Source organism: Oncorhynchus clarkii, chromosome 21 (genome assembly GCF_045791955.1).
Source record: "Oncorhynchus clarkii lewisi isolate Uvic-CL-2024 chromosome 21, UVic_Ocla_1.0, whole genome shotgun sequence".
Lineage (NCBI taxonomy): Eukaryota > Metazoa > Chordata > Actinopteri > Salmoniformes > Salmonidae > Oncorhynchus > Oncorhynchus clarkii.
Window position 1 is genome coordinate 13714197 of NC_092167.1, and position 27300 is coordinate 13741496.

General features: G+C 42.2%; 1 protein-coding gene across 5 annotated transcripts; it reads left to right on the forward strand.

Annotated features, from left to right (window-relative positions):
- On the forward strand, positions 1-27238 carry LOC139378605 (muskelin). 5 transcript variants are annotated; one of them, XM_071120921.1, is made up of 18 exons: positions 1-111; positions 7736-7805; positions 9452-9594; positions 9687-9775; positions 9945-10054; positions 10509-10701; positions 11094-11228; positions 11424-11489; positions 14752-14864; positions 15252-15464; positions 15832-16053; positions 16478-16607; positions 20676-20823; positions 21594-21708; positions 23264-23403; positions 23728-23830; positions 24088-24142; positions 24494-27238. In XM_071120921.1, exons 1-18 carry the CDS (start codon positions 32-34, stop codon positions 24613-24615), a joined length of 2247 nt encoding a protein of 748 aa, XP_070977022.1. In that variant the 5' UTR covers positions 1-31; the 3' UTR covers positions 24616-27238. The 5 variants fall into 5 exon arrangements, with proteins under 5 accessions (XP_070977022.1, XP_070977023.1, XP_070977024.1 ...); XM_071120922.1 differs by having other exon boundaries at positions 11094-11210; XM_071120923.1 differs by having other exon boundaries at positions 11094-11171.
- The last annotated feature ends 62 nt before the right edge of the window (positions 27239-27300 follow it).

The following is a 27300-nucleotide window of genomic DNA, read 5'->3' on the forward strand; positions in this document are numbered from 1 at the left end:
GCCTTTGCTGCTTGTCATTTTCTGCAACAAGATGGCGGTCGTTCCAGAGAACAGAGTCCTCTCCTTCAGTGTTTTTAAATGGAGCTCTTATTCCTCCACATATTTACCAGAGTGAGTAATGCACACATACGTTGACCACATGTATGTATTTGTTTTCGTGGCTGCAGGTCTCGTTAACTGCCACAGTGCATCGAATCGTCTCTCCACGGCCTAGCTTGACTGCGAGCTAACTACTCCACCGTTAGGCAACGGGGATAACGTTAGCTAGTTAGATTTACTTGAGTAAACAAAATGCACGCATAGCCAGCTAAATTGATTATTTTTGTGTACTGTGTGACGTTTTGTCGTGCACTGTAAAGCCGATATTGTTAACTATCTAACAGCTATACTAACGAGTTGGCAAAAAAAAAACTAGCTAGTTAAGTTAGCGAGCTACTAACTTAGTGCCACCACCACTAAGTTAGTAGCCAAAACCACTCATGACTTTTTATATTAGCTCGTTAGCTAAATAGTTAACTAATCATACTAGATAGCTACTTTTTTCACCTACACTTTTTGTAGGCATGTTTAGTCCGACTGTTCTGTACCCGTTCGTGCAAAGCCAAAGGGAGAACTAGCTAACGTTAGTATGTCTCTATGGCATTGCTTGGGTAACCTTACACCATAGGAAATGTCTGTACAGTCAGCTATTTATGGAACTTATTATCCCGCTCTTTTAACGCGTGCAATTGCAATTTTCAGCACTAATTCGCTTGGAACTGGCTGAAAATGTGTCTTGGGCTGCGTTTACACAGGCAGCCCAATTCTAATATTTTTTTCCACTAATGGGTATTTTGTCCTTACCCATAAATATTTTTCAAAGCTAATCTGATTGGTCAAAAGACCCATTAGTGAAAAAAAATACCAGATTTGGTGCATCAATACCGGTATACCGCCCAGCTCTAGCAATGGATAATGCAGATCGCATTCATCATTTCGCATGTTAGATCATTTTTTATTATAAAGCTTACCAGTACTAGTTTCGCAAAACAGTGGTTTGAGGCAGTCATGTAGGAGCTTTGCATGGTGAGTCACTCCTGCAGCGCAACTTAAGTGTGTTGATCAAGTTAAACTTGTATGAAATTCACTACTAATGTTTTCCAGCTATATATCTTATAACTATTAACCGGTTCCGCTAGCGGAACCCCTCGCCAACAGCCAATGAAATTGCAGGGCACCAAATACAAATCAACAGAAATCAAATTTCTCAAACATACAAGTATTAGGTCCCATTTTAAAGCTAAAATTATCATTAATCCAGCCACAGTGTCCGATTTCAAAAATGCTTTTACAGCGAAAGCTCCACAAATGATTATGTTAGGTCACCACCAACTCACAGAAAAACCCAGCCATTTTTCCAGCCAAAGAGAGGAGTCACAAAAAGCACAAATAGAGATATAATTAATCACTAACCTTTTGATGATCTTCATCAGATGACACTCATAGGACTTCATGTTACACAATGCATGTATGTTTTGTTCTGTAAAGTTCATATTTATATCCAAAAATCGTATTTTACATTGGCGTGTTACGTTCAGTTGTTCCAAAACATGCCGTGATATTGCAGAGAGCCACATGAATTCACAGAAATACTCATTATAAATGTTGATGAAAATAAAAATTTTAGACATGGAAATATAGATACACTTCTCCTTAATGCAACTGCTGTGTCAGATTTAAAAAAAACTTTACAGAAAAAGCATAATCTGAGAACGGCACTCAGGGCCAAACCAGCCAGAGAAATATCCGCGATGTTGGGTAGTCAACATTATTCATAAATAGCATTAAAAACATTCACTTACCTTTGATGATCTTCATCAGAATGCGCTCCCAGGAATCGCAGTTCCACAATTAATGCTTGTTTTGTTCGATAATGTCAATTATTTATGTCCAATAGCTTCTTTTGTTAGGGCGTTTGGTAAACAAATCCAAATGCGCGATCTGGTCCATTCGGACGAAACGTTCAAAAAGTTACAGGTCGAAGAAACTTGTCAAACTAAGTGTAGAATCAATCTTTAGGATGTTTTTACCATAAAAGTTCAATAATGTTCCAACCGGAGAATTCCATTGTCTGTTGAAAAGCAATGGAACGACAGCTACCTCTCAAGTGAAAGCGCGTGACTGAGAACGAGGCTGTAGGCAGACCACTGACTCAAAGAGCTCCCATCCGGTCCCTCATCACATGAGAAGCCTGAAACAAAGTTCTAAAGACAGTTGACATCTAGTGGAAGCCTTAGGAAGTGCAACATAACCAATATCCCACTGTGTATTCAATCGGGGTGAGTTCAAAAACTACAAACCTCAGATTTCCCACTTCCTGTTTGGATTTTTTCTCAGTTTTTTTGCCTGCCATATGAGTTCTGTTATACTCAGACATCATTCAAACAGTTTTAGAAACTTCAGAGTGTTTTCTATCCAATGCTAATATATGCATATTATTATTAGTATCTGGGACTGAGTAGGAGGCATTTCACTCTGGGCATGCTATTCATCCAAAAGTGAAAATGCTGCCCCTTATCCCAAATAAGTTTTAAGTGAACTATTTAAGATATACCAAATAAATTCTCTTCGGCTGGGTTTTGCTACATAACTTGTGAATGTTGCTAAATTGCTCATGTTAACTAAGCTTGCAAGATCAAGCTTCTTGGTAGCAGCAGCAGAGAATCCCCTGCTGCCTAATATTTGTTTTGTGCATGCTGCAAACGGCGTTTTAAGATACTTGCATAACTTTGAGCTGAGTTGTCTGTCCAAGTAGTAAATATTTGCATGCGCTCGTTAGCATTTACCTAGCATCCGCTATGAGAATTCTGTAGTATTTGTTAGCATTTACCTAGCATCCGCTATGAGAATTCTGTAGTATTTGTTAGCATTTACCTAGCATCCGCTATGAGAATTCTGTAGTATTTGTTAGCATTTACCTAGCATCCGCTATGAGAATTTCTTTGTACTTACCAGATTGCTAACAAGTACTTTCTTTGGGGCTTTGTTTTACGTTTGAAAAAATGTAATCATAACTTGTGTGCACTACCGTAATACAGTCTATCCCGGAATGGCACAGGCATGGTATGGAAATCTGGATACCGCTGAACCCTGATCATTGGTCTCTGATCTGTACTACATAGAAATGCATAGTTCTACACAAAGGTAGAAATATGCAATATCATCCTTTGCATATATAGGCATTATTTGACACACTGGCTATTATTCTAATGAGCTCCGCTCCCAAACACGACCAAATTTGGTTGGTCCGGACTGAACCAAATCTGATCTAATCATGGACGTCTATGTTTCAGAAGTTTAGGCATCAAATTACAGTACAGTAGAGTTTAGTACAGTAGTGTCATATAGTACAGTACATTATACCTTACTCTAGTGTGCTCTACGTTACTCAACCTTTTGTTGTCCAGACTGTTTTCACCCTCTTGCTTTGACAACCAGATGACAGAAAAATAAAACAAATGAGCTGAACGTAAGGGAGGACAATAGGTGACCCAACTGTAGTTTGTGACTACTCTGACTTAGTAACAGTATTACGAGTTTTAATCCGTTAATAATTCATAAACTGAAATGTATATCAGGAAAAACACCAACTAACCTAATTGATAGGTCTACCTTTACTTGTTACTTCTGTGAACCACAGACCACATGTTTTATACATGAGCCTATCGGTGCAGTATTTTACTTTGGGGGGTAAGTCAATCAAATGAAATACAATTTATTTAAAAAGGCCTTTCTACATCAGCAGATGTCACAAAGTGTTTTTATAGAAACCCAGCCTAAAACCCCAAACAGCCAGCTATGAAGATGGCTTGGAAAACTCCCTAGAAGGCAGGAACCTAGGAAGAAACCTAGGGAGGATCCGGGCTCTGAGGGGCAGTCAGTCCTCACCTGTCTGTGCCAGTTGGAGATTATAAGAGTACGTGGCCATTCAGGCCAGCTCAAGATGCAAGTGCCTTGGTTAAGGCCACAATGGCAAGAGATGCTATATCAGTGGCGGTTTTAGCATGTAAATCACGAGGGATACATGCCAGCAAAGACGCAACACTAAACAATACATTCATTTTAACGGTGACAAACAGTGTCCACAAACTGTTAGGACCTACATAAAGCAGTCCCAACAGCAGTCCCAACACCTTACCACTGCTACATCTGGCTATCAGTGGAGGCTTGTCTGGCAGCGAAACAGTTCATTCAGCCTCATTTACTGCCCTTTAAAAAAAACAGCTCATATGGCTGACTTGCTTAAACAAATGTGTTTTCTACTGACAACTGACATGTCCCTTTATACCATAGTTTGCACGACAAGCGGATAAGAGGCAATCCGTAATTTCTGTTAAGACATTAATGAGCAAGCTAGGACAGATGTAGTCAATATAACTATTTGCTCAGCACTTTGCTCAGCATTTGCTCAGACAGAATTCAGTATTCTCTCTGTATACCAAGTCAACCGTAGGATAAATAAAGGGGGCAGACAATGAAAGCTCTTACAAGATATGATGATGACATTTCTGTGAAACATGCTATAGGCTACATGTGCACCACCAAGTCAGAACGGTAGGCTAAGTAATGGGGTGGAAATGGACCAAATTATTAGGGTGAGGCTCATGGGCTGCTAACAGGTTACTACACAACATATACTTAGTATTACTTTCTTATCCACAGTATACATATCTTCCTGGCATATTACATCATTTATGTAGCAGCATACAATACATTTTTGGACTCATCTTGTTGTGCCTTGCTCACTTGAACAGGAAGGTGGCTTGGCGGTCCTTTTGGGCAAATTTTGTCATAGAGTCTGGCATTCTCTGCATTTTTGGTGCTTTCAAGACAACTGGGAACTCTGGCGGGGGGGTTGTGAATCATGATGACGTCAGTGATCTTCAAGTCGTCGCTCTAGAAAGAAGCCTGAGTTCCGAATTTCACAATTCCGGGTTGGATGAAAGTTCAAAACGTTTCTTCCCAGTCGTCGCTCGTTTTTCCAGAGTTTCCAGTTGTCTTGAACTCACTGAAGTCAGATTTTGCAGTTCTGGGTTAGCAGTTGTTTTGGGCGCAGCATAAATCATGTTTCATTAACAGCATGGCCAATGTTGAATGTTTATCATTTTAAACTAGGTAAAGAGACCCTTAATCTTGGACTTGGGACCCACTGCCACTCCACTGAATAGCAGGATAATGATTGCTTTGCAAGGCTTGCAGTTAGTAGAGGTCGACCGATTAATCGGAATGGCCGGTTTTCATAACAATCGGAAATCGGTATTTTTGGACACCGATTTGGCCGATAAAAATGTTTTTTTTTGTGTTTTTTATTACTAGTTTATCTAGCGTGTCCTGCGTTGCATATAATCTGACTGAGCATACAAGTATCTGACTGAGCGGTGGTAGGCAGCAGCAGGCTCGTAAGCATTCATTCAAACAGCACTTTCGTGTGTTTTGCCAGCAGCTCTTCGTTGTGCGTCAAGCATTGCACTGTTTATGACTTCAAGCCTATCAACTCCCAAGATAAGTAACTGAAGTGAAATGGTTAGCGGGGTGCGCTCTAATAGTATTTCAAACGTCACTCGTTCTGAGCCTTGGAGTGGTTGTTCCCCTTGCTCTGCATGGGTAACGCTGCTTCGAGGGTGGCTGTTGTCGTTGTGTTCTTGGTTCGAGCCCAGGGAGAAGCGAGGAGAGGGACGGAAGCTATACTGTTACACTGGCAATACTAAAGTGCCTATAAGAACATCCAATAGTCAAAGGTTAATGAAATACAAATGGTATAGAGGGAAATAGTCCTATAATTCCTATAATAACTACAACCTAAAACTTCTTACCTGGGAATATTGAAGACTCATGTTAAAAGGAACCACCATATGTTCTCATGTTCTGAGCAAGGAACTGAAACGTTAGCTTTCTTACAATGGCATATATTGCACTTTTACTTTCTTCTCCAACACTTTGTTTTTGCATTATTTAAACCAAATTGAACATGTTTCATTATTTATTTGAGGCTAAATTGATTTTAGTGATGTATTATATTAAGTTAAAATAAGTGTTCATTCATTATTGTTGTAATTGTCATTATTACAAATAGCATTTTAAAAAAGGCCCAATTAATCGATATCGACTTTTTTGGTCCTCCAATAATCGGTATCGTCGTTGAAAAATCATAATCGGTCGACCTCTAGCAGTTAGCCACTGATTCCTTCTAAACCATTCATTGTTGAATTTGCGATTTCCAACTTGTTGTGTAATGTTTATGTCCAATAGCCGAGGAGCACCGATACGTTTTACCTTTAATTTCTCTTCATTATTTCTCTTCATATGACAAGGATTAAAAAAGATTTGCCAGTAGATTGACAACTTGATTCTTGATGATGATTGCCAGCTAAGATTTTGAAAGTATGATGTTGACATAATCAGTCCAGTCAAAGCTACTGTAGATAAGATGTGGTTTGATGTTATTTTATCTGTGGCCAATGACCTTGAGCCTTCTTGGATGGGCACTTCAAATGTAACTCCATGGCAGCACCCAGGGGGCTTGAATTTTCTAGCTCTACTCTTAGACTTGGCGGTGACGTAGTGTCCCCATGAGTGACAGAACACTGAGCCAATCACGGTGCAACACTCCATATTTTCTGCTGGCTTGCCCCACCACCACAGAAAGCACTGAACTAGGATGAACACCTGCATTTTGGAGCTGCCTTAAGTATGCGGTTTTATAAACTTTTTTTTCTACATTGTTTGCAAACTGATATGTGACACAATAACATGCAAAAAATGTGGGGCTCAAAGCAGGCTCTGCCCCACGTGCCCCAAATGACAGGTTGCCAGTTTACTGTATAATACATGGGATCAGAGAGCAGCATCCTTCCATTGTCAATACCAGTGATAATGAATGTTATTTTGCAAAGTGGTTCCTTGCATCATACAACACCATTTTTGGGGTCTTGAGCTTTCAGACAAGTTTAAAAAAATAAAAATATATTTTTTTTAATGTCAAGCCCAGAAGAGAAATTAGAAGCTATCTTAAATATAAGTGGGTTTTTGGTAACAGAATTACAAGGCACAAGGCAATGTTTCTTAAGCTTAATTTCTCCTAAACTAAATGTGTGTTGATATAAGTTCTTAACTTCATTAATATTATTGTGTTTTGATGTATTTCTAATACCTTTTTAAAGACATGCTCCGGTACTTTGGCAACTACTTAAACCTCCTGCTTTGGGCTAGATGTGTCAATGTTTAGTTCATACATGCAGAATCACTGTCTCACTTCAATTAGCCACGAAATTCCTAGTTCGAAAGGAACTGTTTTTCTGGAAGCTGTGCTGTGCTATTTTCCCCCAAGTGGATCTGCCCCCTAGCAATTCGTGTTCAACCAATGAGCTTCAGCCCCTCGCCATATGAGACCGCTAGCAAGATACACAAGATACCCGCACGGCAGAGCGAGTGAGAGAGCAGTGACATGTTGCACATACATGTGACGTATTTTTAAGATGGAAAATGGTTGAAAATGTATCTATGCCTTCATTTCCCCAAAATATACACGCTTAGCTTTTTTTGACTCCCAATTTGATATGCTGCTATGAACTCCCTGCACATGTGGTGCTCATGGGTCCTTTTTACATGGATATTACCCTATCCCTTTGCTCACAACAAATGGTTGCATGTTGGCTGAAACATGTCCTTTCTCCCATCTTTCCCTTTCTGTGTGTAGAAACATCTTGGTGGACAAACCCAATGACCAGTCCTCCAGGTGGTCATCTGAGAGCAACTACCCTCCACAGGTAATGTCTGCTGTGCCCCGCCCACATAGACACCTGTCTCATACTCAGGCCTACCTGTCACTCACGCACCTTCCATGCCTTGTGCATTACCTGTCTTGGGATGGGGCTCTTCAGTAGAGGGTCTGTGCCCAGTTGCATACAACATCCGTATTCTCAATTCACTGGTGGCTGCAAAATAGTAGCGCCTAATAGACGGGTTGGTTGTCTAGCAACAAAAGCATTCAACTATGGGGCAAAACAGACTGCGTTGGCTTAGATTGACGACATGTAAACTATATTTAGTCTCCAGCATTTATTGGAAACATAAATACATTTGCACAATGTGCACATGTTGCCTCTCAAATACATTGTTACACTTGTTGGATCGCTAGCTAGTGAATTTGAGCCTTTTTAGCATTGACATGAAATCAGGCAAAACACCTCAAAACAAGACATGGTATAGTTCAAGAAAAAAGATTAAACTAGTTGAAACGAGTCACTTACGATTCCCCACATAGCTACCAACAATGACAAGAAACTGCTATCTGGCCATCCAGTCATAAAATCCACGGACTTCTGCCCCATTGAAGTGTTAGCTGACAACGCACGCATCTTCAGTATGCATTTTGCATTTGCACTTTTGGGAATAGGATGTTGCCCAGCGTAGCGTGTTTGACTGTGTTGTGGTTACGGGCAGAGGAAATTGAAAGTTTGCTTTTGCAGCAAGAGGAAACTAAGCATGTCCGTCTTAACCACCTAAGCTAGACATTCAAGTGTGGCAGAGGCAAAACTCCACTGCATCTGTTTAAGTCAAATACTTCTCAAACAATAAAGATGTTGAACTCTCATCAACCCCTTTTATCCTTTCAAAGAGAGGGAGGTTGTGGAGAGGTAAAGCCATGAAAATAATTCTACTGAACAAATGATAAAGCTATACCCCATCGCAAAGCTTATTTTCTTTATTCAGTAAATGAAGACGGAGTCTTTTCATTTAAATATTTTATAATGGTTTCTGTGGCAACAAGAAACGACAAATCATTGAGATACGGGTCTTTTCATTATCAAGTGTGCCATGTTCTTAGGTGACGGGACAGGACTGTTTTGGAAAAGAAAGATCGATATACCCAAGCCTAGGAGTAATCCCGCTGTGTTAAATGTACCCTAGGCGATAACCTAATGAGATGCAATATGTCTGCCTTATTATTGATGAAAACTGTTGAAGATGGAACCGTATCAGAGGACCCATTAGTAAGCCTAGCAGATGCACTCTGGTAGTGAATGGTTATTGCTCACTCACACAGCCATTTAAACCTACAGGATTTGTAGAAACATGGGTCTCCAGGGATTGTGGGTTGCCTGGTTTCCGGGAAAGCAGATTTAATCGATGTTCCATCTGTGCTGCTCTATCCCTTCTGTCTCTCCCAGAGGGCTCAGGTCAGTGCCCTGTCCTGTCGGTAGCAGATATGCCCAGGCTAGTTACCACTCCAATGACCTGTGAACAGCAGCTCTCCTCTGCGGTCTGTGCCATCTGCAGTGTTGTGAAACATGTTCGGAGAGCAGTAGAATGAAAACTGCAGTGTCATGTGTTGATAATATAGATCGGACACTGCGTTATGAGTTATTGTGAGAGACCGCTGATCAGATTCTCCCCTCTATTTTCCCATCAGTACTTAATGTTGAAAATGGAAAGGCCAGCGATCGTTCAAAGCATCACCTTTGGGAAGTATGAGAAGACTCACGTGTGCAACCTGAAGAAGTTCAAAGTGTTTGGTGGGATGAGTGAAGAGAACATGACAGAACTCCTGTCCAGGTAATGGGCGAGGGCAGAGGGACAGTGAAGTGTTATTCTTTACTGTATAAATAATCTACCTTCCTGTCTGTACCATATTTATTCCTCTGCAGTGGCCTGAAGAATGACTACAACAAGGAGACCTTCACCTTGAAACACAAGATCGACGAACAGATGTTTCCCTGCAGATTTGTTAAAATAGGTGAGTTTGGAAATGGAATGGGCCCAAGGCTTGGGCCTATGTGTTGTACTCAGTCCAGCTTGAAAATGGTTGTAGTGAAGGGATGCTACATGGCTGGAGATGGAAATAAGTCAAACTGGCGAAATAGTTGATAACTTAAATTATAGACCGTTCTCTTTGTCTTTCTCAGTGCCGCTGATGTCTTGGGGGCCCAGTTTCAACTTCAGTATCTGGTACATTGAGCTGCATGGCATAGAGGAACCTGATGTAGTGCAGCCCTGCCTTAACTGGTACAGCAAGGTGAGCCTGCCTCTGAGACGCTCACATACACAGTCGGTTAAGGGAGAGAATCAGTCTGAGTGTGTTACTTAAGCAATAAGGCCAGAGAGGGTGTGGTATTTGCAGAGTGTCTGGATACAGCCCTTAGCCATGGTATATTGGTCATATACTACAAACTCCAGAGATGCCTTATTGATATTATAAACTGGTTACCAATGTATTTAGAACAGTAAAACATGTTTTTTTGTCATACCCGTGGTATACGGTCTGATATACCACAGCTTTCAGCCAATCAGCATTCAGGGCTCGAACCACCCAGTTTATAATATGAAGTATAACATTTGTGATGAAAAACATTGAACAAAGATGGAGCCAATATTACAGTGAGTGTGGAGCCAATACATTACAGTGAGTGTGGAGCCAAAGATGGAGCCAATATTACTACCCCCTTGGCCCCTCCCCTGTATTCCTCTAGTACCGGGAACAGGAAGCGATCCGCCTGTGCCTGAAGCACTTCCGGCAGCATAACTACACAGAGGCCTTTGAGTCGCTGCAGAAGAAGACACGCATCGCGTTGGAACACCAAATGCTGACACACCTCCACGACCGTCTGGTACTCCGTGGAGACTTTGACGCCTGTGAGGAGCTCATCGACAAAGCTGTCAAAGGTCCTGACACCCACACCTCCTCAGAAAGACCGATGGGCGCTGGACCTACTGCCCTGTACATATCAACTTCAATACAACTACATGACCTCAATCATCATACTAACTACAGACCTCTACCATCCCATGACTGCGATCTTGAAACCTAGCTCGGCTTATATTTAGCTCATAAATTCAGTGGATACCATAGTGATTCATTATTTACACTATAGACCCATGTATCTATACATTACCTTTTCATTTTATCAGATTGATTTGAAACCACAGGGCATGGCAATGTCATCCTGACATCATACTTTCTTTTTGAGGTTGAAAAGGTAACAAAACTATTCACTTCTATCTCCTGGCTAAAATAATATGGACAATCTTCCCGTGTTTGACCTTTTCCTCTGTAGACGGTTTATTTAACCAGTACATCAGCCAGCAAGAGTACAAGCCAAGATGGAGTCAGATCATCCCCAAGAGTAACAAAGGTACAACCGCCCAAGAGCCAAGCCCAGATGACATGAACAGTGAGACAAACTACTCAAGTAGGAAATGTGTTCTCATTAACAAAATGCTATGGTATGCTGTACACTACCGGTCTATAGCGATGAATCCATTTTTCCCCCCGCCCCCCCTTTCTCTTCTGCTCCTCCATTTTCCTTCAACACTCCATCCCTCTCCTACATTTTATTCCCTCCTTTCCCTCAACCCCTTTCTACCGCTCCCATGGCTCTCTCCAGGTAATGAGGATGACAACAGACCAGGGATGAGGGGAGGTCATCAGATGGTCATTGATGTTCAGACAGGTGAGGCATGCTGGCTAAAACCACACCTAGACAACACCCCCTATAATGTCGCTGATTACTTCAACTGGAATTCTTCCTCTTCCAAATGTGTTTTACCAACTGGCCTTAAAGGCCCCCACCAGAGGGCGATGTCATTCTTGTCCTTTAGCAGAAATTGACGTTTAGGTTCCACCTCTGCAGAATGACGCAGGCTGATAATACATATTCAAGAATTGGGGGTGGGAATGCCGTGGGTGTTTCCACATGGAGTGGACAAATAACAACAAGTAGGGCACCAACAGCTGTCAGTGTAGCTAGCTAGCATGCTAACCTAACCTTATCCGGCTAACTAATGTTATCTGTTGCTACACTGCATTCAAAAGATTAGGCAGCTAGGCTATGGTTGGTTCTGGAGTTGGATTTGTCATAAGAATGTAGGGAAAACTTTGCCACAGGTGGATAGGGTAAAGCAGTGTCTTTGCAATCTATTGTATCTCCAAAGGTTTGTCATTGTTCATAAATTGTGGCTGGGAATCTGGAAAGAATAAGATGACGCTCTGGTAATATGGATAGCCTAACTATCAGGGGTGCAACAACCCCCCCCCATTTTTGTCCCCTCCAGTTTTATCATTAGAATGTGATACAAAACGAGGCAACGGTGTGCTTTAGGACCATGCGGATGCCTCCGAGCGGTCGTGTAGGCTGTTTGGAGTGTTTATCCAACTGGTTAAGACCAAAGTTGCGTTCCTGCCAACTATTGAACGGTGTGGACTAGAGACACATTGTTCTACATTGTAATGGACACGGGGAAACCTTTGGTAGGCTCTTGCTATAGTTCTCACAGCTAGTGGAGGTGACACTGGTGATACTTGATGTAACAACAGCACAAGCTAGATAAACAAGTTTGTGGACACTTGATTTCTAGCAGCACCAATCAAAGCAGTGGAGTGTGTTCAAAACCATTCATCTTGTAGGGAGCGTGATTCCAAAATGCAATCATATCACACGCAATTTATCCAATGAATTTTGGTAAAAAAGTGGAGGTGCAAAAACATACATTTGTACCCCCTATTTTAATTTGCGCCATGGCTCAGCCTACACTTGACTGCCTATGGTTAAAAGCTGTAGCCAGAGAAGGAAGAGGACGCGAGACACCCCACTCACTGTTTTTCTTTCTTTCTGGTTCAATAAAAGTCAATGAAGTAAGTAGACCAGACCCAGCTGCTGTTGCATTGGTGTCTGTGGGAGACCCAACCCATTAACTAGACCGGAACTGACAGTGTTTTAAAATGTAAACAGCCTATCCGCCATCTTTGCTGTAGCCAAATATTCTCTATATTGCTCAACTTAGTTACGACTTGCAAACTTTGCAGGTGTTTCTGATTAATAAACAATGCCATACTAGTGGGTGATACCATTTGATGTAAAACCCAGCCCTGAAATGAAACGTGTGCACGTCATTTCATAGGAAAGGACACAGCATTGGCACGAAGTGGGCAGTTTGGGGTTGTCACTTCAAGCCCAAATATTCTACTTTGATTAAAACAATGACTTATTGACTTTGTGTTGTCCAACGTCGTAGGTAAGCTCTTGCAATCGTCTTTCAACTCAAAAAAAGTGGATTTCTACTGCTGTGGGCGTATAAGACATATTATTGCCTTTTTAAAGCTGTTTTGTAGAAGACACAGTGGTTATTTTAGTGCTCTGTAATGTTTTGGTGGCTTACTTGCCTGTAGGGGTTTGTAAAGACAAAGGCTTGTATTGTGCACGTGTGTATACAGGCTGTGAGAAGCCTTGCACCTCACTGGTCTGTCTCTCAGGCCCCCAGACACTGAGTACTGTGTTTTTGGCCAATCCAGATGACCTAGAGTAACCACCCCCCAACCTAGAAAAACCTCCACAGTCTGCACGCCATGCAAACATTACCCCTGTGTGCTGCTCTGCTGATTTGCCATGGTTACGGCCCATTGAACCTGTGCACCGCTGTGTTAATTATGCACTCAAGCTACTCAATTCAGGGGTTCTTCTGGAATGGAATGGAACTCTCTGTTTACTACAGTTGAAGTGATGATTTCCTCCCAAAATTCTCATGATTGCACTCAGTATGGCAGTATGTAGTCGAAGTGTTTCTTGAATAGCCTTTTTCTACTCCTTAACCCTTTACACTCATGGTAGCAATTGAAAGGGACCACTTTTCAAAATATGGGGAAATTATCGGACCAAAGGTGAGGACACAGCAGTCAAGCGTTAGATGAAGACGTCTAACTGGTGTATGGAAGTGGCCACACAGCTCTCCGAAGTGTGCACAGTTACTAAATCATTTCAATTCACTTTTATGGCTCAAGGAAAGGGTTTTCAACTATTAGGTGTGTTTTTTAGCTCTCCTAGCTGTACCGTTGAAGAATTGAAGCAAGCACGGCCCTCCATCCCCATCACACAATTATTCTTTTCGCAATCCAGAATTGGTCCATTTTATAAATTGCATTCTGTGTCAGATTGGCACAATTTTGAAAGCTTATTCTCTTGCCAACATGACTAGCTAAGTTATAAAACACTATCTTCGTGTTAGGCTTTCATACGGCACTTTTCAGAGATAAGGATAGTCATTTTGGTGTGCATAGAATGGATTGAGTACATTCAGGTGCGTGTTCTGCTGGTGAATTTTCTTCACAATGTGACAAACGGGCTGATAAAAATGACCCAGGGTATGATGCCATGTCATCCTTGTAACTGTACATCAAATATAGCGATCATAAACGTTGATAATGTAAAGGACTTGAGTTTCGTCATATGGAAAAGCAAAGCGCACATTTGGACTTGTGGGTGTGTGGTTTGCTTGTATGACATCAAAGCAGTATTTATAATCAATGTCTCATCTTTCAAAACAAATCAAATCCTCTTGATCTACAATATTCCCCTCTCTGTTTAAACATGTGCAAAACTAGCCCAATTAGCGGGAGGGGCGGGTGTATCTTCTTGTTGCGCTTATAACTGCTGTTTACAACGCCTGTCAGTTGAATCCCATGCAGCTCTGTAGTGGAGACCCTGAGTTCTGACGTCTTGTACAGCATGTTACTGTATAGCCACTGCATTCCAATAGTGCTTATCAGTGACCAAATCTGCCATTTTCAACCAGTATACAGGTTTGAGTGTGAGGGGATAGTTTCAGGACCATTTTGCTTTGCGGTAGTCTTCTTGGTGTTTCAGTATAGGCACCAGAGTAGTTCAGTCATGTTGAATGCATCCCAGGTGTTGACCAGCGTTGGCTCCCTGTTTCCTACAGAGACGGTGTATCTTTTTGGGGGCTGGGACGGCACACAGGACCTGGCTGACTTCTGGGCCTACAGTGTTCAGGAGAACCAGTGGGTCTGCATCTCCAGAGACACAGAGAAGGAGGTGAGAGAGCAAGATGTATGAAAGACAGAAGGATGGTGGAAAAGAGGAGTTATGGTGACACAGAACAACACTGTTAAATGGTCCAGACTGATTGTTACAGCTGCTTAATGTGCAGAACACTAAATTGTTTATAGAAATGATCATCATGGTCAAGGTGAAGGTAATGTCTATCTAACGGATGATTATAATGAAGATAATAGTTGAAAGTTTCACTATAGGAAAATATAACAGGCGTAATGTTTCTGATTAGGACCTGGATATCAACCAAGTTCAGTAAATGGTAGCAACGCTGTCACCACATGGGAGCAGGGAGCCGAGTCATCTCATTCTCCTATTTTATAGATAGTTGGTGTGATGGCTTACCCCCCCCCCCCTGTCCTCTCCCAGAGTGGTCCCAGTGCGCGGTCCTGTCACAAGATGTGCATCGACAGCCAGCGGCGGCAGATCTACACACTCGGCCGCTACCTAGACTCCAGCGTCAGGAACAGCAAGTCTCTGAAGAGTGACTTCTACCGCTACGACGTCGATGCCAACACCTGGACACTGCTCAGCGAGGACACGTCAGTCGACGGCGGGCCCAAGCTCGTCTTTGACCACCAGGTTACCCCATTATCTCGCCCCTCACACAGCTGTATCACACACACGTCCAAACTGGCTAGGAGTGAATTTAAACACTTTGGGCCTCATTAAAAATAGGTTACAGAGTTTTTGTTGGTTAAATAATTGGTCCACTCAGCCATCTGGAGGTGAGACCAGAGCACTGATGATGAAGTGCTATAGTCTTGACATATTTTCCTCCTGTCCCACTTTTTAAGCTAAAAATTGTTCTGTAAATGCCAAGGATTTTTGCATATTGTTTCCACTGCTCTAAGCCCAACACTGAAATCCAAATGTTGAATCTCATGACTCTCTCTTCGTACCCAATCTTTCTCTCCCTTTCTCTCATCCTTCCTCCATCTCCTTATAGATGTGTATGGACTCGGAGAAGCACATGATCTATACGTTTGGCGGAAGGATTCTGATGTGTAACGGCAGTGTGGAGGACAGCAGGACGTCCGAGCCCCAGTTCAGTGGGCTGTATGCCTTCCACTGCCAGGCCGGAACATGGAGCCTGCTCAGAGAAGACTCCTGCAACGCTGGGCCTGAGGATGTCCAGTCACGCATCGGACACTGCATGCTCTTCCACACTGTGAGTTATGGGAGTAGTACCATAACTGGTGTTGATGTTAGGTTAATGTTGCCTGGATGTTACTGAACTGTGCTCATACACTCACACATATCAACACACAATGTGGCAACATTGCAGTGACATTCTTTATAGAATTCAGCACAAACACCAGAATGATTTATTGACCGAAACAAATCAATACCCACACAATCATGACTGAAGCATTCAGAATTCACCGCTTTCTGTTTTGTGTTTTTAGAGAAAGCAAAAGACATAACAGAACAAATATGCACCAATTTTACTCTCAGGACATTTATGAAGCCAAGGAAAATTGTTCAGACTATTATCTTGTTTCACAGAAGAATGTAAACCATTCAGTGTTGGCATGAACTATGAACTAGATTTTGCTCTTCTCTCTCTCTCATCTCCCCCTTCCTTTCTCCAGAGGAATCGTTGTCTGTATGTGTTCGGAGGTCAGAGGTCAAAGACGTACCTGAATGACTTCTTCAGCTACGACGTGGACGGGGACCATGTGGAGATCATCTCAGACGGAACCAAGAAGGACTCCGGCATGGGTAAGACTGTTCGCTTAGTATAGTACAACCGGCACCTTAATTGTTTAGTGCCAACATTTTGTTCCAAATGGATCTGGTCAGATTGGCAGGTCTAATGCCAAGGGTGTTGCAAGGCTAAACTTATTTAGGTTTTCATGTGGAAGCCCCCTTTACTGCTTTCCCTGGGTTCCGACCATTCTGCAGGGCAACAGAGCTTCCAGTAGCGTGGCCGTAGTGCGTTTCTTTACAAAGTTGGAATTCATAATTGCTTGCTGTGATTAGAAAGTGAGCAGTTGATGTCATCAGCTTCTGAGAATAGCATTTTTGTCATGTGCAAGTGGGGTTCTTAGAAATTCCCACCCCCGTATTATTGTGGTATTTAGCAAAACCACAGGAACATTTAATTAGATTGCGCTCTCACACCACACACACACACTGTTTCAATCTCTTACAATTCACTTTATCTTTAGGTTTTATTCTCACTCTCTCACAGAACCACACTATTTCATCCTCTACTTTTTCTATTACACACACACAGGGTTGCAAAGCTACTGGTATTTTCACCAAAGTTACTGGAACCTTCAGTAATTTTGATAATTAACAGAAAAGATAACATAAACTCAGCAAAAATGTCCCTTTTTCAGGATGGATCTTTTACTTTTTTGGTTACTACATGATTCCCATATGTGATATTTCATAGTTTTGATGTCTTCACTATTATTCTACAATGTAGAAAATAGTATTTTTGTTTTTAAATAAAGAAAAACCTTTGAGTAGGTTTGTCCAAACTTTTGACTGATACTGTCTGTCTGTCTAATAAATATATATTCAAACATAAATTACCAAAGTTATCATATCAGCTATATATCGTATCGTTTATTTTCAGCAAACTTGTGTAAATATTTGTATGAACATAACAAGATTCAACAACTGAGACATAAACTGAACAAGTTCCACAGACATGTGACTAACAGAAATGGAATAATGTGTCCCTGAACAAAGGGGGGGTCAAAATCAAAAGTAACAGTCAGTATCTGGTGTGGCCACCAGCTGCATTAAGTACTGCAGTGCATCTCCTCCTCATGGACTGCACCAGATTTGCCAGTTCTTGCTGTGAGTCTTACTCTTCCACCAATTGACCTTAATTGCCTACCATCTGTAAACTGTTAGTGTCTTAACGACCATTCCACAGGTGCATGTTTATTAATTGTTTATGGTTCATTGAACAAGCATGGGAAACAGTGTTTAAACCCTTTACAATGAAGATCTGTGAAGTTATTTGGATTTTTACAAAGAATCTTTGAAAGACAGGGTCCTGAAAAAGGGACGTTTCTTTTTTTGCTGAGTTTAGTCAAGACGTTGTGGCGGGTGGCGCAGTGGTTAAGGGCGCTGTACTGCAGCGCCAGCTGTGCCATCAGAGACTCTGGGTTCGCGCCCAGGCTCTGTCGTAACCGGCCGCGACCGGGAGGTCCGTGGTGGCAACGCACAATTGGCCTAGCGTCGTCCGGGTTAGGGAGGGCTTGGTCGATAGGGATGTCCTTGTCTCATCGCGCACCAGCGACTCCTGTGCCGGGCGCAGTGCGCGCTAACCAAGGTTGCCAGGTGCACGGTGTAGCCTCCGACACATTGGTGCGGCTGGCTTCCGGGTTGGATGCGCGCTGTGTTAAGAAGCAGTGCGGCTGGTTGGGTTGTGTATCGGAGGACGCTTGACTTCCAACCTGCGTCTCTCCCGAGCCCGTACGGGAGTTGTAGCGATGAGACAAGATAGTAGCTACTACAACAATTGGATACCACGAAATTGGGGAGAAAAAGGGGTAAAAAAAAAAAATCATCATCTTGTTCATTATTTCATATATTTTACATGTGATAAAAGGCTGCACAGAGATGATTAGACACCTGTGATAATCTGAAGTACCCAAAAGGGCCTGTACATGTCTTGTGATAAATTACATCCTTGAAAGATAACACAATTCTGGTAGTTTGCTGGTAAACTTAGAACGTTTCCAGTAATGTACCCTCCCTTTGCAACCCTACACACACACACACACACACACACGCAGTCTGTATGCTAACCTGAGCAAATCGCAACGTTGCACTCTGTTTAGTCGCTATCAGTTGATGCTTTGTGTGTAGCCTAATCTGTCTTTTTCCCCTCAAGCTTGTGACTCAGTGATACTACCTTTACGGAACTCCCCATCACATATATCTTCATCTACCCTTACACTAAAGAATCTAATAGAATCTGTGGTTTCAGATGCAGTAGATGGCTGTAGGAGATACCATCTCATGGTTCCTCTATTAAAGTGACATGTGACAGACTTTTCAGTGCAGCTCATTAAAAGGCACAGGGCAGCAGAGAGAGAAAGAGATGCTTGTTGTCCTGAAACAGATTGTCTAAGATCTCTCGATGGGCAGAGCTGGACTGGACTGGCGTGATGATGGCAGAGTATTAATAGGACCTCTGTCTGTGTGCCTCTCGCATCTGTGTCATCCTGCAAGAACGAGAGATGGGGAGGGAAGGTGGAGGGAGGCAGAAGTAGAAAGAGAGGGAGCGAAGAGGCCGAAAGGGAGAGCGAGTAAGAGACAAGGGAGAAGCCGAAAGATGCAGAATGAGCAAGCGAGAGCAAAAGAACAGGAGAGATGGAGCGAGAAAGAACAGAATGTATTTTGGCAGGAAGGAAGTAGCAAGCCCAAACAGTGCTCTTGTAATAATTCTCGAATGTTTATCGCTGCCACAACTGCTCTGTGTTCTGCTCCGGTACCACAGAAACATCTTCCTGTTCATTTCCATTTTAGAACTGTGCTCTAATAAGCTCTATATCTATCCCAAATGACACCCTATTCCCTATATTGTGTACTATTGAACAGGGCCCATAGCTTTTGGTCAAAAGTAGTGCACTGCATATGTGTTAGGGTGCCATTTGGGACTTACATGGGCCCTGGTCAAAAGTAGTGCACTATATGTGTTAGGGTGCTATTTGGGATGAAAGCTATGTCTGAAGGGCAGAGCACAGTCTCTAGTGGCTCTGTCCTTCTGGTGGGTTTTTTCTTGTTCTTCAAATAAACTTCTTTGTTTTGTTGATTCTCTAAAACAGTCTGTACTCTCTACTCAAGTTACACAGGCTGGTTGACCTAGGGGCCTGTTTTATTTATCCAGAAGTTAATGCCTAGCTTAATGTCTTGGAACAGGACGTTGTCGCATAATTCATGTTGTGTGCTGTTTGGCAAACTGTCTATGGACCTTGTTTGAGAAATGGTCCTAATTTTCCTTGAAAGCATATGGTGGGTTCCATAACAATGTATTCGTTCAAGTTGGTAGTACTAAGTGATTTAAAAAATGTCCTCCCAGCACAACACCTCTTCTTTGTTTTGACACTGTTCTTACTATCATTGCCATGGTAACGACCCACTTAGGTTTGATACACTATGAAGTCATTGCGAGAGCTTATACCTGCTTCTTACTTACAAGTACTGAAACACGTGACAAATAAGCAGCCAATGACCACAAAGCGGAAGTACTTGGCATATATGTGCGCTATACGTATGAATAGGAGCATACTGTATACACTGTGACGTGTCATGACCACGAACGCATCATGTGCAATCAGGGGATTGCTTCAGACAAGCAATGTATGTAAATCGGGGTAAAACAACATGCATATGGATAGTTGCATACTGTTTACACTGTGACCGCAAACACATCCTGTTCTGTCAGTAATGCAAATCCGTAGAAAAACAAACATACATTTGCATTGTGTCCTGTTTGTTTCCAGATAATTTCGTTGCTATGTGAGCAGCCTTTTGCTTTTGTGGTCTATCCCATTTCTCTCAAGTTTTTTAAACTTGGCCTCTGATGGAAAAAATGTGCGATAGCGTTAAATAACCATAGAGCCCAGAATTCTGTGACCAGGAAAAATGCTGAATCCCTGCCATTCTCTCTCTGTTATCTCAATGTAGCCTGCTATTCTCTCTGTCTGTGTGTGTGTGTGTGTGTGTGTTATCTCAATGTAGCCTGCTATTATCTCTCGGTGTTCTCAGAAGCATCAATCTATGTTTTAAACCTCTCTCTGATGTGTGTTCGTCCCACAGTGCCGATGACGGGCTTTACCCAAAGGGCCACCATAGACCCAGAGCTGAATGAGATCCACGTCCTGTCTGGCCTCAGCAAGGACAAGGACAAACGAGAAGAGAACGTCCGTAACTCATTCTGGATCTACGACATCGCACGCAACAACTGGTACGAATCACACACACAGTCTTGTATAACTAACCATTTGGACACACACATTGCAGTCCCATTCACATATTTTCCCTAACCCTAACTCCTAACCCTAAAACTAACCCTAGCTCCTAAACCTAATTCTAACCTTAACCCAAACCCCCCTAGAAATAGCATTTGATCTTGTGGGGACAAACAAAATGTTTGTTTACTGTTCTTGTGGAGACTTCTGGTCCCCACAAGTGTAGTTGAACACGCCCACACACCAGCAAACGCACACAGTAAGACACTTTGATACAATCGTCAACCAGTAACATCCTATTTCAAAGGCTTTCCTGACCTGAAAGTGAGTTTCATAATCTCTCTGCCCTTCAAAAGAGAACTAAATGTTCTTTCAGAGGGTGTGTTTCAGAGGGTGTTTGTGTTGTACCTCTGCACCTTCATGGAGAAAGTCTTTGTTCTGGCCTAGCTAATTTGGTCAGTTGAAACAGTGCTTGTGAGAGAACAGGCTGTCAGTGCTGCCTGCCGCTGGTTCCGGTACACTGCTTTCTCCAGTCCTTCTTTTTACTGAGTGTCCAGTAAATTAAGTCAGTGTAACGGCTCAAGCTGTGTGTGTGTTTCTCCGTAGGAGGCTGTCTAGTAGTGTGTTCCAATATTTGCTTCGGGGTGTGTGGGCGTGTTTCCTTTTTAAGGTACAGAAACACAATGGGTGTTCCTCTTCAGGGTTAAGGCTATGTGCGTACTAACTTGTTGTACTGTGTGTGTGCGCGCGCCCCTGCGTGCTGCAGGTCGTGTGTGTATAAGAATGACCAGGCGGTGAAGGAGAACCCCAGTAAGGCTCTGCAGGAGGAGGAGCCCTGTCCACGCTTCGCACACCAGCTGGTCTACGATGAAATGCACAAGGTCACACACACGCGCGCACACACATGCTTAAATTTTGTTTTGACATTTATTTAACCAGATTAGTCTGGTTGAGAACATTTATTTTTCAAGAGAGACCTGAACGAAGACAGCAGCATCAACACATCAGTTTCAGACACATGACATCAACCAGACCAAGATACAGTGGGGCAAAAAAGTATTTAGTTAGCCACCAATTGTGCAAGGTCTCCCACTTAAAAAGATGAGAGGCCTATCATTTTCATCATAGGTACACTTCAACTATGACAGACAAAATGAGAGAAAAAAAATCCAGAAAATCACATTGTAGGATTTTTAATACATTTATTTGCAAATTATGGTGGAAAATAAGTATTTGGTCAATAACAAAAGTTTATCTCAATACTTTGTTACATACGCTTTATTGGCAATGACAGAGGTCAAATGTTTTCTGTAAGTCTTCACAAGGTTTTCACACACTGTTGCTGGTATTTTGGCCCATTCCTCCATGCAGATCTCCTCTAGAGCAGTGATGTTTTTGGGCTGTTGCTGGGCAACACGGACTTTCAACTCCCTCCAAAGATTTTCTATGGGGTTGAGATCTGGAGACTGGCTAGGCCACTCCAGGACCTTGAAATGCTTCTTACGAAGCCACTCCTTCGTTGCCCGGGCGGTGTGTTTGTGATCATTGTCATGCTGAAAGACCCAGCCACGTTTCATCTTCAATGCCCTTGCTGATGGTAGGCTTTGTTACTTTGGTCCCAGCTCTCTGCAGGTCATTCACTAGGTCCCCCCGTGTGGTTCTGGGATTTTTGCTCACCGTTCTTGTGATCATTTTGACCCCACGGGGTGAGATCTTGCGTGGAGCCCCAGTTCGAGGGAGATTATCAGTGGTCTTGTATGTCTTCCATTTCCTAATAATTGCTCCCACAGTTGATTTCTTCAAACCAAGCTGCTTACCTATTGCAGATTCAGTCTTCCCAGCCTGGTGCAGGTCTACAACTTTGTTTCTGGTGTCCTTTGACAGCTCTTTGGTCTTGGCCATAGTGGAGTTTGGAGTGTGACTGTTTGAGGTTGTGGACAGGTGTACTGATAACAAGTTCAAACAGGTGCCATTAATGCAGGTAACGTGTGGAGGACAGAGGAACCTCTTAAATAATAAGTTACAGGTCTGAGAGCCAGAAATCTTGCTTGTTTGTAGGTGACCAAATACTTATTTTCCACCATAATTTGCAAATAAATTCATTAAAAATGCTACAATGTGATTTTCTTGATTTTTTTTCCCCTCATTTTGTCTGTCATAGTTGAAGTGTACCTATGATGAAAATTACAGGCCTCTCATCTTTTTAAGTGTGAGAACTTGCACAATTGCCCCACTGTACATCAATATAACAAGCAGCATGTCAGTGAAGAACATGGACACACACACACACACACGCACACTTCTACAAAATGCTATAAGCATAAGGGCACAAAAGTCTTAATTAAATACTGTTTCAGGATATCATTATGATCTGAGACCAGCTGCAGTTTTGAGGGTATTGATGGATAATATCGAATATATCCTGTTTGTGTCCAGGTACACTACCTGTTTGGAGGGAACCCAGGGAAGTCGTGCTCTCCTAAGATGCGTCTGGATGACTTCTGGTCCCTCAAGCTGTGTCGCCCCTCCAAGGAGTACCTGCTCCGACACTGCAGATACCTAATCAGGAAGTACAGGTACAGAACCAGAGAATGGACTATACACCTGGAACGGAACCGTAACCTCTCTGTACCATATAGCAAAACGGTGGATACAAATGTATAGGAGTAATGACACAATTCTAGTTTTGGCTTCTGCTTTGACACTGATTCCACCTAGTGGCCATGTCTTGCCATTGTAGGGAAGGGTTTTCTCCTCGCTCATTTTGCAGTTTTTGCAGTGATCTTTTCACCTCGTGTGGTACAGAGCTTCTGTAGGTTAGGCTAAACTATTTCCTCTAGCTCTCTGTAGCTATTCCTGAAGATCTGTTTGTTTGTTTGTGTGTGTGTTGTTTTTTTTAGGTTTGAGGAGAAGGCCCAGTCGGAGCCTCTGAATGCTCTGAAGTACCTGCAGAACGACCTCTCTCTGACCGTGGACCACACCAACCCTGACGAGACCAAAGAGGTGAGGGACGGGAGGGAGGGTTGACTGATGGGGAGAGGGGTACCTGCACGTTGTGCAGTGTTATTTATTCAACTGCTTTTAGATCAAGTAAACGGATTAAATGATTTGAGAATGTAACATTCAAAGCCTGTCTGTTGATGTTCATTGTTTTGATATTATTACCATAGTTACTCAGGAGTGAAATGGCAGTGTATTTGTTGGCGGTGTTGCGTTAGTGTTCAGTGACTGAGAGGTTGTGTTCCGATGTGACTGTTCAGTTCCAGCTCCTGCCCTCGGCACTCTTCAAGTCCAGCTCTGACTTCATCCCTCTGGGTAAGAGCCTGCTGCGTTATCTGCATACTTCACTGGACACACAGTAGATGAAAACCAATGAACGGAAGGATTATTCTCTCCTCCTTTTTCCCCCTTCAGCCATTCTTTCTGACGTACTTTCATTTTGATCCTCCCACATGAACTTTTTGAGCACGTATGTGACCTTTTATGAGCTCATATGACTTCCTGTGGAGCAATTGAAGTGAGTCTTTTCTTCCTCCCACTCTCTCCCCCTTCACCTTCTCTCTTGTCCTTCTTTCCCGCTCTCTTTATTCCTTTCCATCCCTCTTCCCCTCTCTGTTCTTCCCTTCTGTCACACTCCCTCCCACGCTCATCTCCCCCTCCTCTCAGGTTTCTCAGACGTGGACCAGACATATGCCCAGCGCACGCAGCTCTTTGACACGCTCGTCAACTTCTTCCCGGACAGCATGACCCCGCCCAAGGGTAACCTCGTTGACCTCATCACACTCTAGCCCCGCCCCAGAACCCTACGCACCACCACCATATGCCAATAAGACTGATTGGCTGGCCCATAGCCAAACTTCATATTTTTCTACACTTGACCCTTCCAAATTCAGGGGTGCTCTGCTCGCGGACTGCACTTGTTGACCACCTCTTTAGGACGTTGGTTCTTCAACAGCGGAACTGAATTAAAAGGAAAAATGAGGGTCAGACCACTTGCGATTTAAAGGGGTTGATACTGAATGTCACTGTGTGGAAAAATACAAATAAAAACACAAACTCCCCCGGGCCTGATGGTCTTTGTTGAATAAACTGATTTATCAGTTTAAAATAACCCAGAACTCTGCCAAACATATCTTCTGTGTCAACTCATTTGATTTGTGAGGTTTACATGATGCTTTTACGTGCTGCGTTTGAGTTTGTTTGGCATTAGTAGCCTGTTAGATCAAGGAGGAGTCTCTCTTCCTCTTATTTTCCACTCTGCCTTGCATCTGTCTCTCTCTGACACTCACTCACACAAACCTGCTTGTGAAAGTAGTTGTGTTACTTAATGACACCCTGTCAGCACATTGTACGCTGAATATACCTACAACCAAGTTCAATATTTTTGCTTGCTCTGCCTGTATTATCGGTGCCATATTATATACCCCATATTTATAATTATGACGGCCATGCTGTTACACACTACGTATCAAAATGTTAATTTTGTTATATAGAAACAATAGAATAATGATCCTAAGAGACTATATATGTCAATTTAAATCCTATCGATGTAAAAAAAAATCAATCATGAGTTTGGGGGAAAACATTGTCAAGTTGTCAAAAGCTTGTGATTCTGGTAATGGCTACTGTAGCTTTAATGTGATGTAATCATGGATCTGTCACTGAGGCATGTTGGGAAATGTAGTTTCCAAGTATGAATGTTATTATTTTTAAACTCAAAACTCCCCATCTTGTATGTATTTTGTATGTACAAACACACATCTATACTCGCATGATCTCATTGACTGGGATGTATCTTCCTTTGACGATGGGAGTTTATTTTATGGGTAAAGGAAGAATGAATGATTGCTTTCATTGAGAGAGCGCCCAGTCTCCCCCTGCAGCTATGGCCTGATTACTGTGTTCTCTCTGTTTCTTATGCAAACAGTGATGACTAGACATTCTTCAATTCTAACCTAAAGAAATACAGAACACTAGATTTCATTCTTACTCAGAATAAGGCGATAGGAGCATTCACAAGTGATCTCTAAACACCAAGTTAGCAAATGGTATCTGTCTTGTGGCTCCAGCCAAAGTTTTGATCTACAATAAATGTTTTTGATTGGTTCATAATCATTATGCTGGAACTGAGGATGCCCTTTGATATAGCTGGCGTGTGTGTGTCCGTCAACATGTGTGTTTGTCTCGGATCGCCAGGGTATTTTGTCTAGTCCACCTGTGGAACATAATACAAACATTTGCCTCATATTGTTCTTCCATTAATCTCAGTAGGAGAGATGATTGAAGTGATCCCCTTTCCCCTCCTCAAGAATAGTAGCAGCCTAGTCTTCCATTGCATTGTGTGTATTGTCTATATATTTAGCATTTTCCTGAGACAGCTGTACAGTATGCAGAGTACACTCTAGGCAAAGGCCTATGGAGTCTGTGAAATATCCATCCCCTTTGTTTTGAGATCAATCAACTCCACTATCAGATAACCAGAGATGGAGGGACTATTCACATTCAGGGAGACAAACACTTAGTGCTTGACTCCTGTCAAGGGTGGTAGTCAAACTTTAGAGATATTTTTTTCTTGTTAGATCCTTATAATTCCTTTGATCAAAATCCTAATCAAATTGGCAGATTGTACACTACGTCCCAATAGATTCATTACATCTGGTTTCTTCATACAGGCATACACATGAAGACATCTGCTCTTATTGTTAGAAGATGAGTGATCAGATCCGATTTCTCTGTTTGTTTGCACTCATGTCCTCAGTAATCAGTATTAGCTTAATTTGAATCCATCAGTACTGTGTGCATTTGCTGCTTGTGTGCACGGTGCACACACCTGTCTGCTTACAGTGTGTGAGCTTAACTAGTTTGTGTGCTTGTTTGTGTCTGTTTGCTATTGTATGTCTTCTGCTGCCATCATATTAACCTAAATAAATATTAGCTCTCTGACCTGAGATCCAGAGAGAAAGGAGTGTCATACTTACCATCATAGCTTTGTAGTAAAACCCGTTATTTAGGAAGGACTCGTTTATGGTCATTATCACAGAAAACTTTTGCGATGTTTGCATTAGTTTCTGTCAGAAAAAAATAAGCTTAAGAAAACATGAAATAAAGAGGCACCCCTGGAAGAAAATAAAATATATATATATATATAACACAATGCCAAGTAATTATTTTTCTTATTTTTGGGAGGGGAAGGAAATTATAATTTTCAGAAAATGATGGAATGTTATTTTCTTCATCTGCCCCCTCTTCTCCCCAACTGGGACTCAGGAGTATGTGGAGTACTCTAGAGTGCGTGAATGAGCACTACACTGTGGATAACGTGAATGTGTAGAGAGCCTATTGTAGAATTGCATTGTATGTAATGTACATAACGAATAAAGATTGTATTTTGTTCAGGTTTTCATAAATAAATGACTCCGGTCTTTTGATTTGTTTGTAACCAGTTGGGATGCAACTATACATTTTGTATTTTG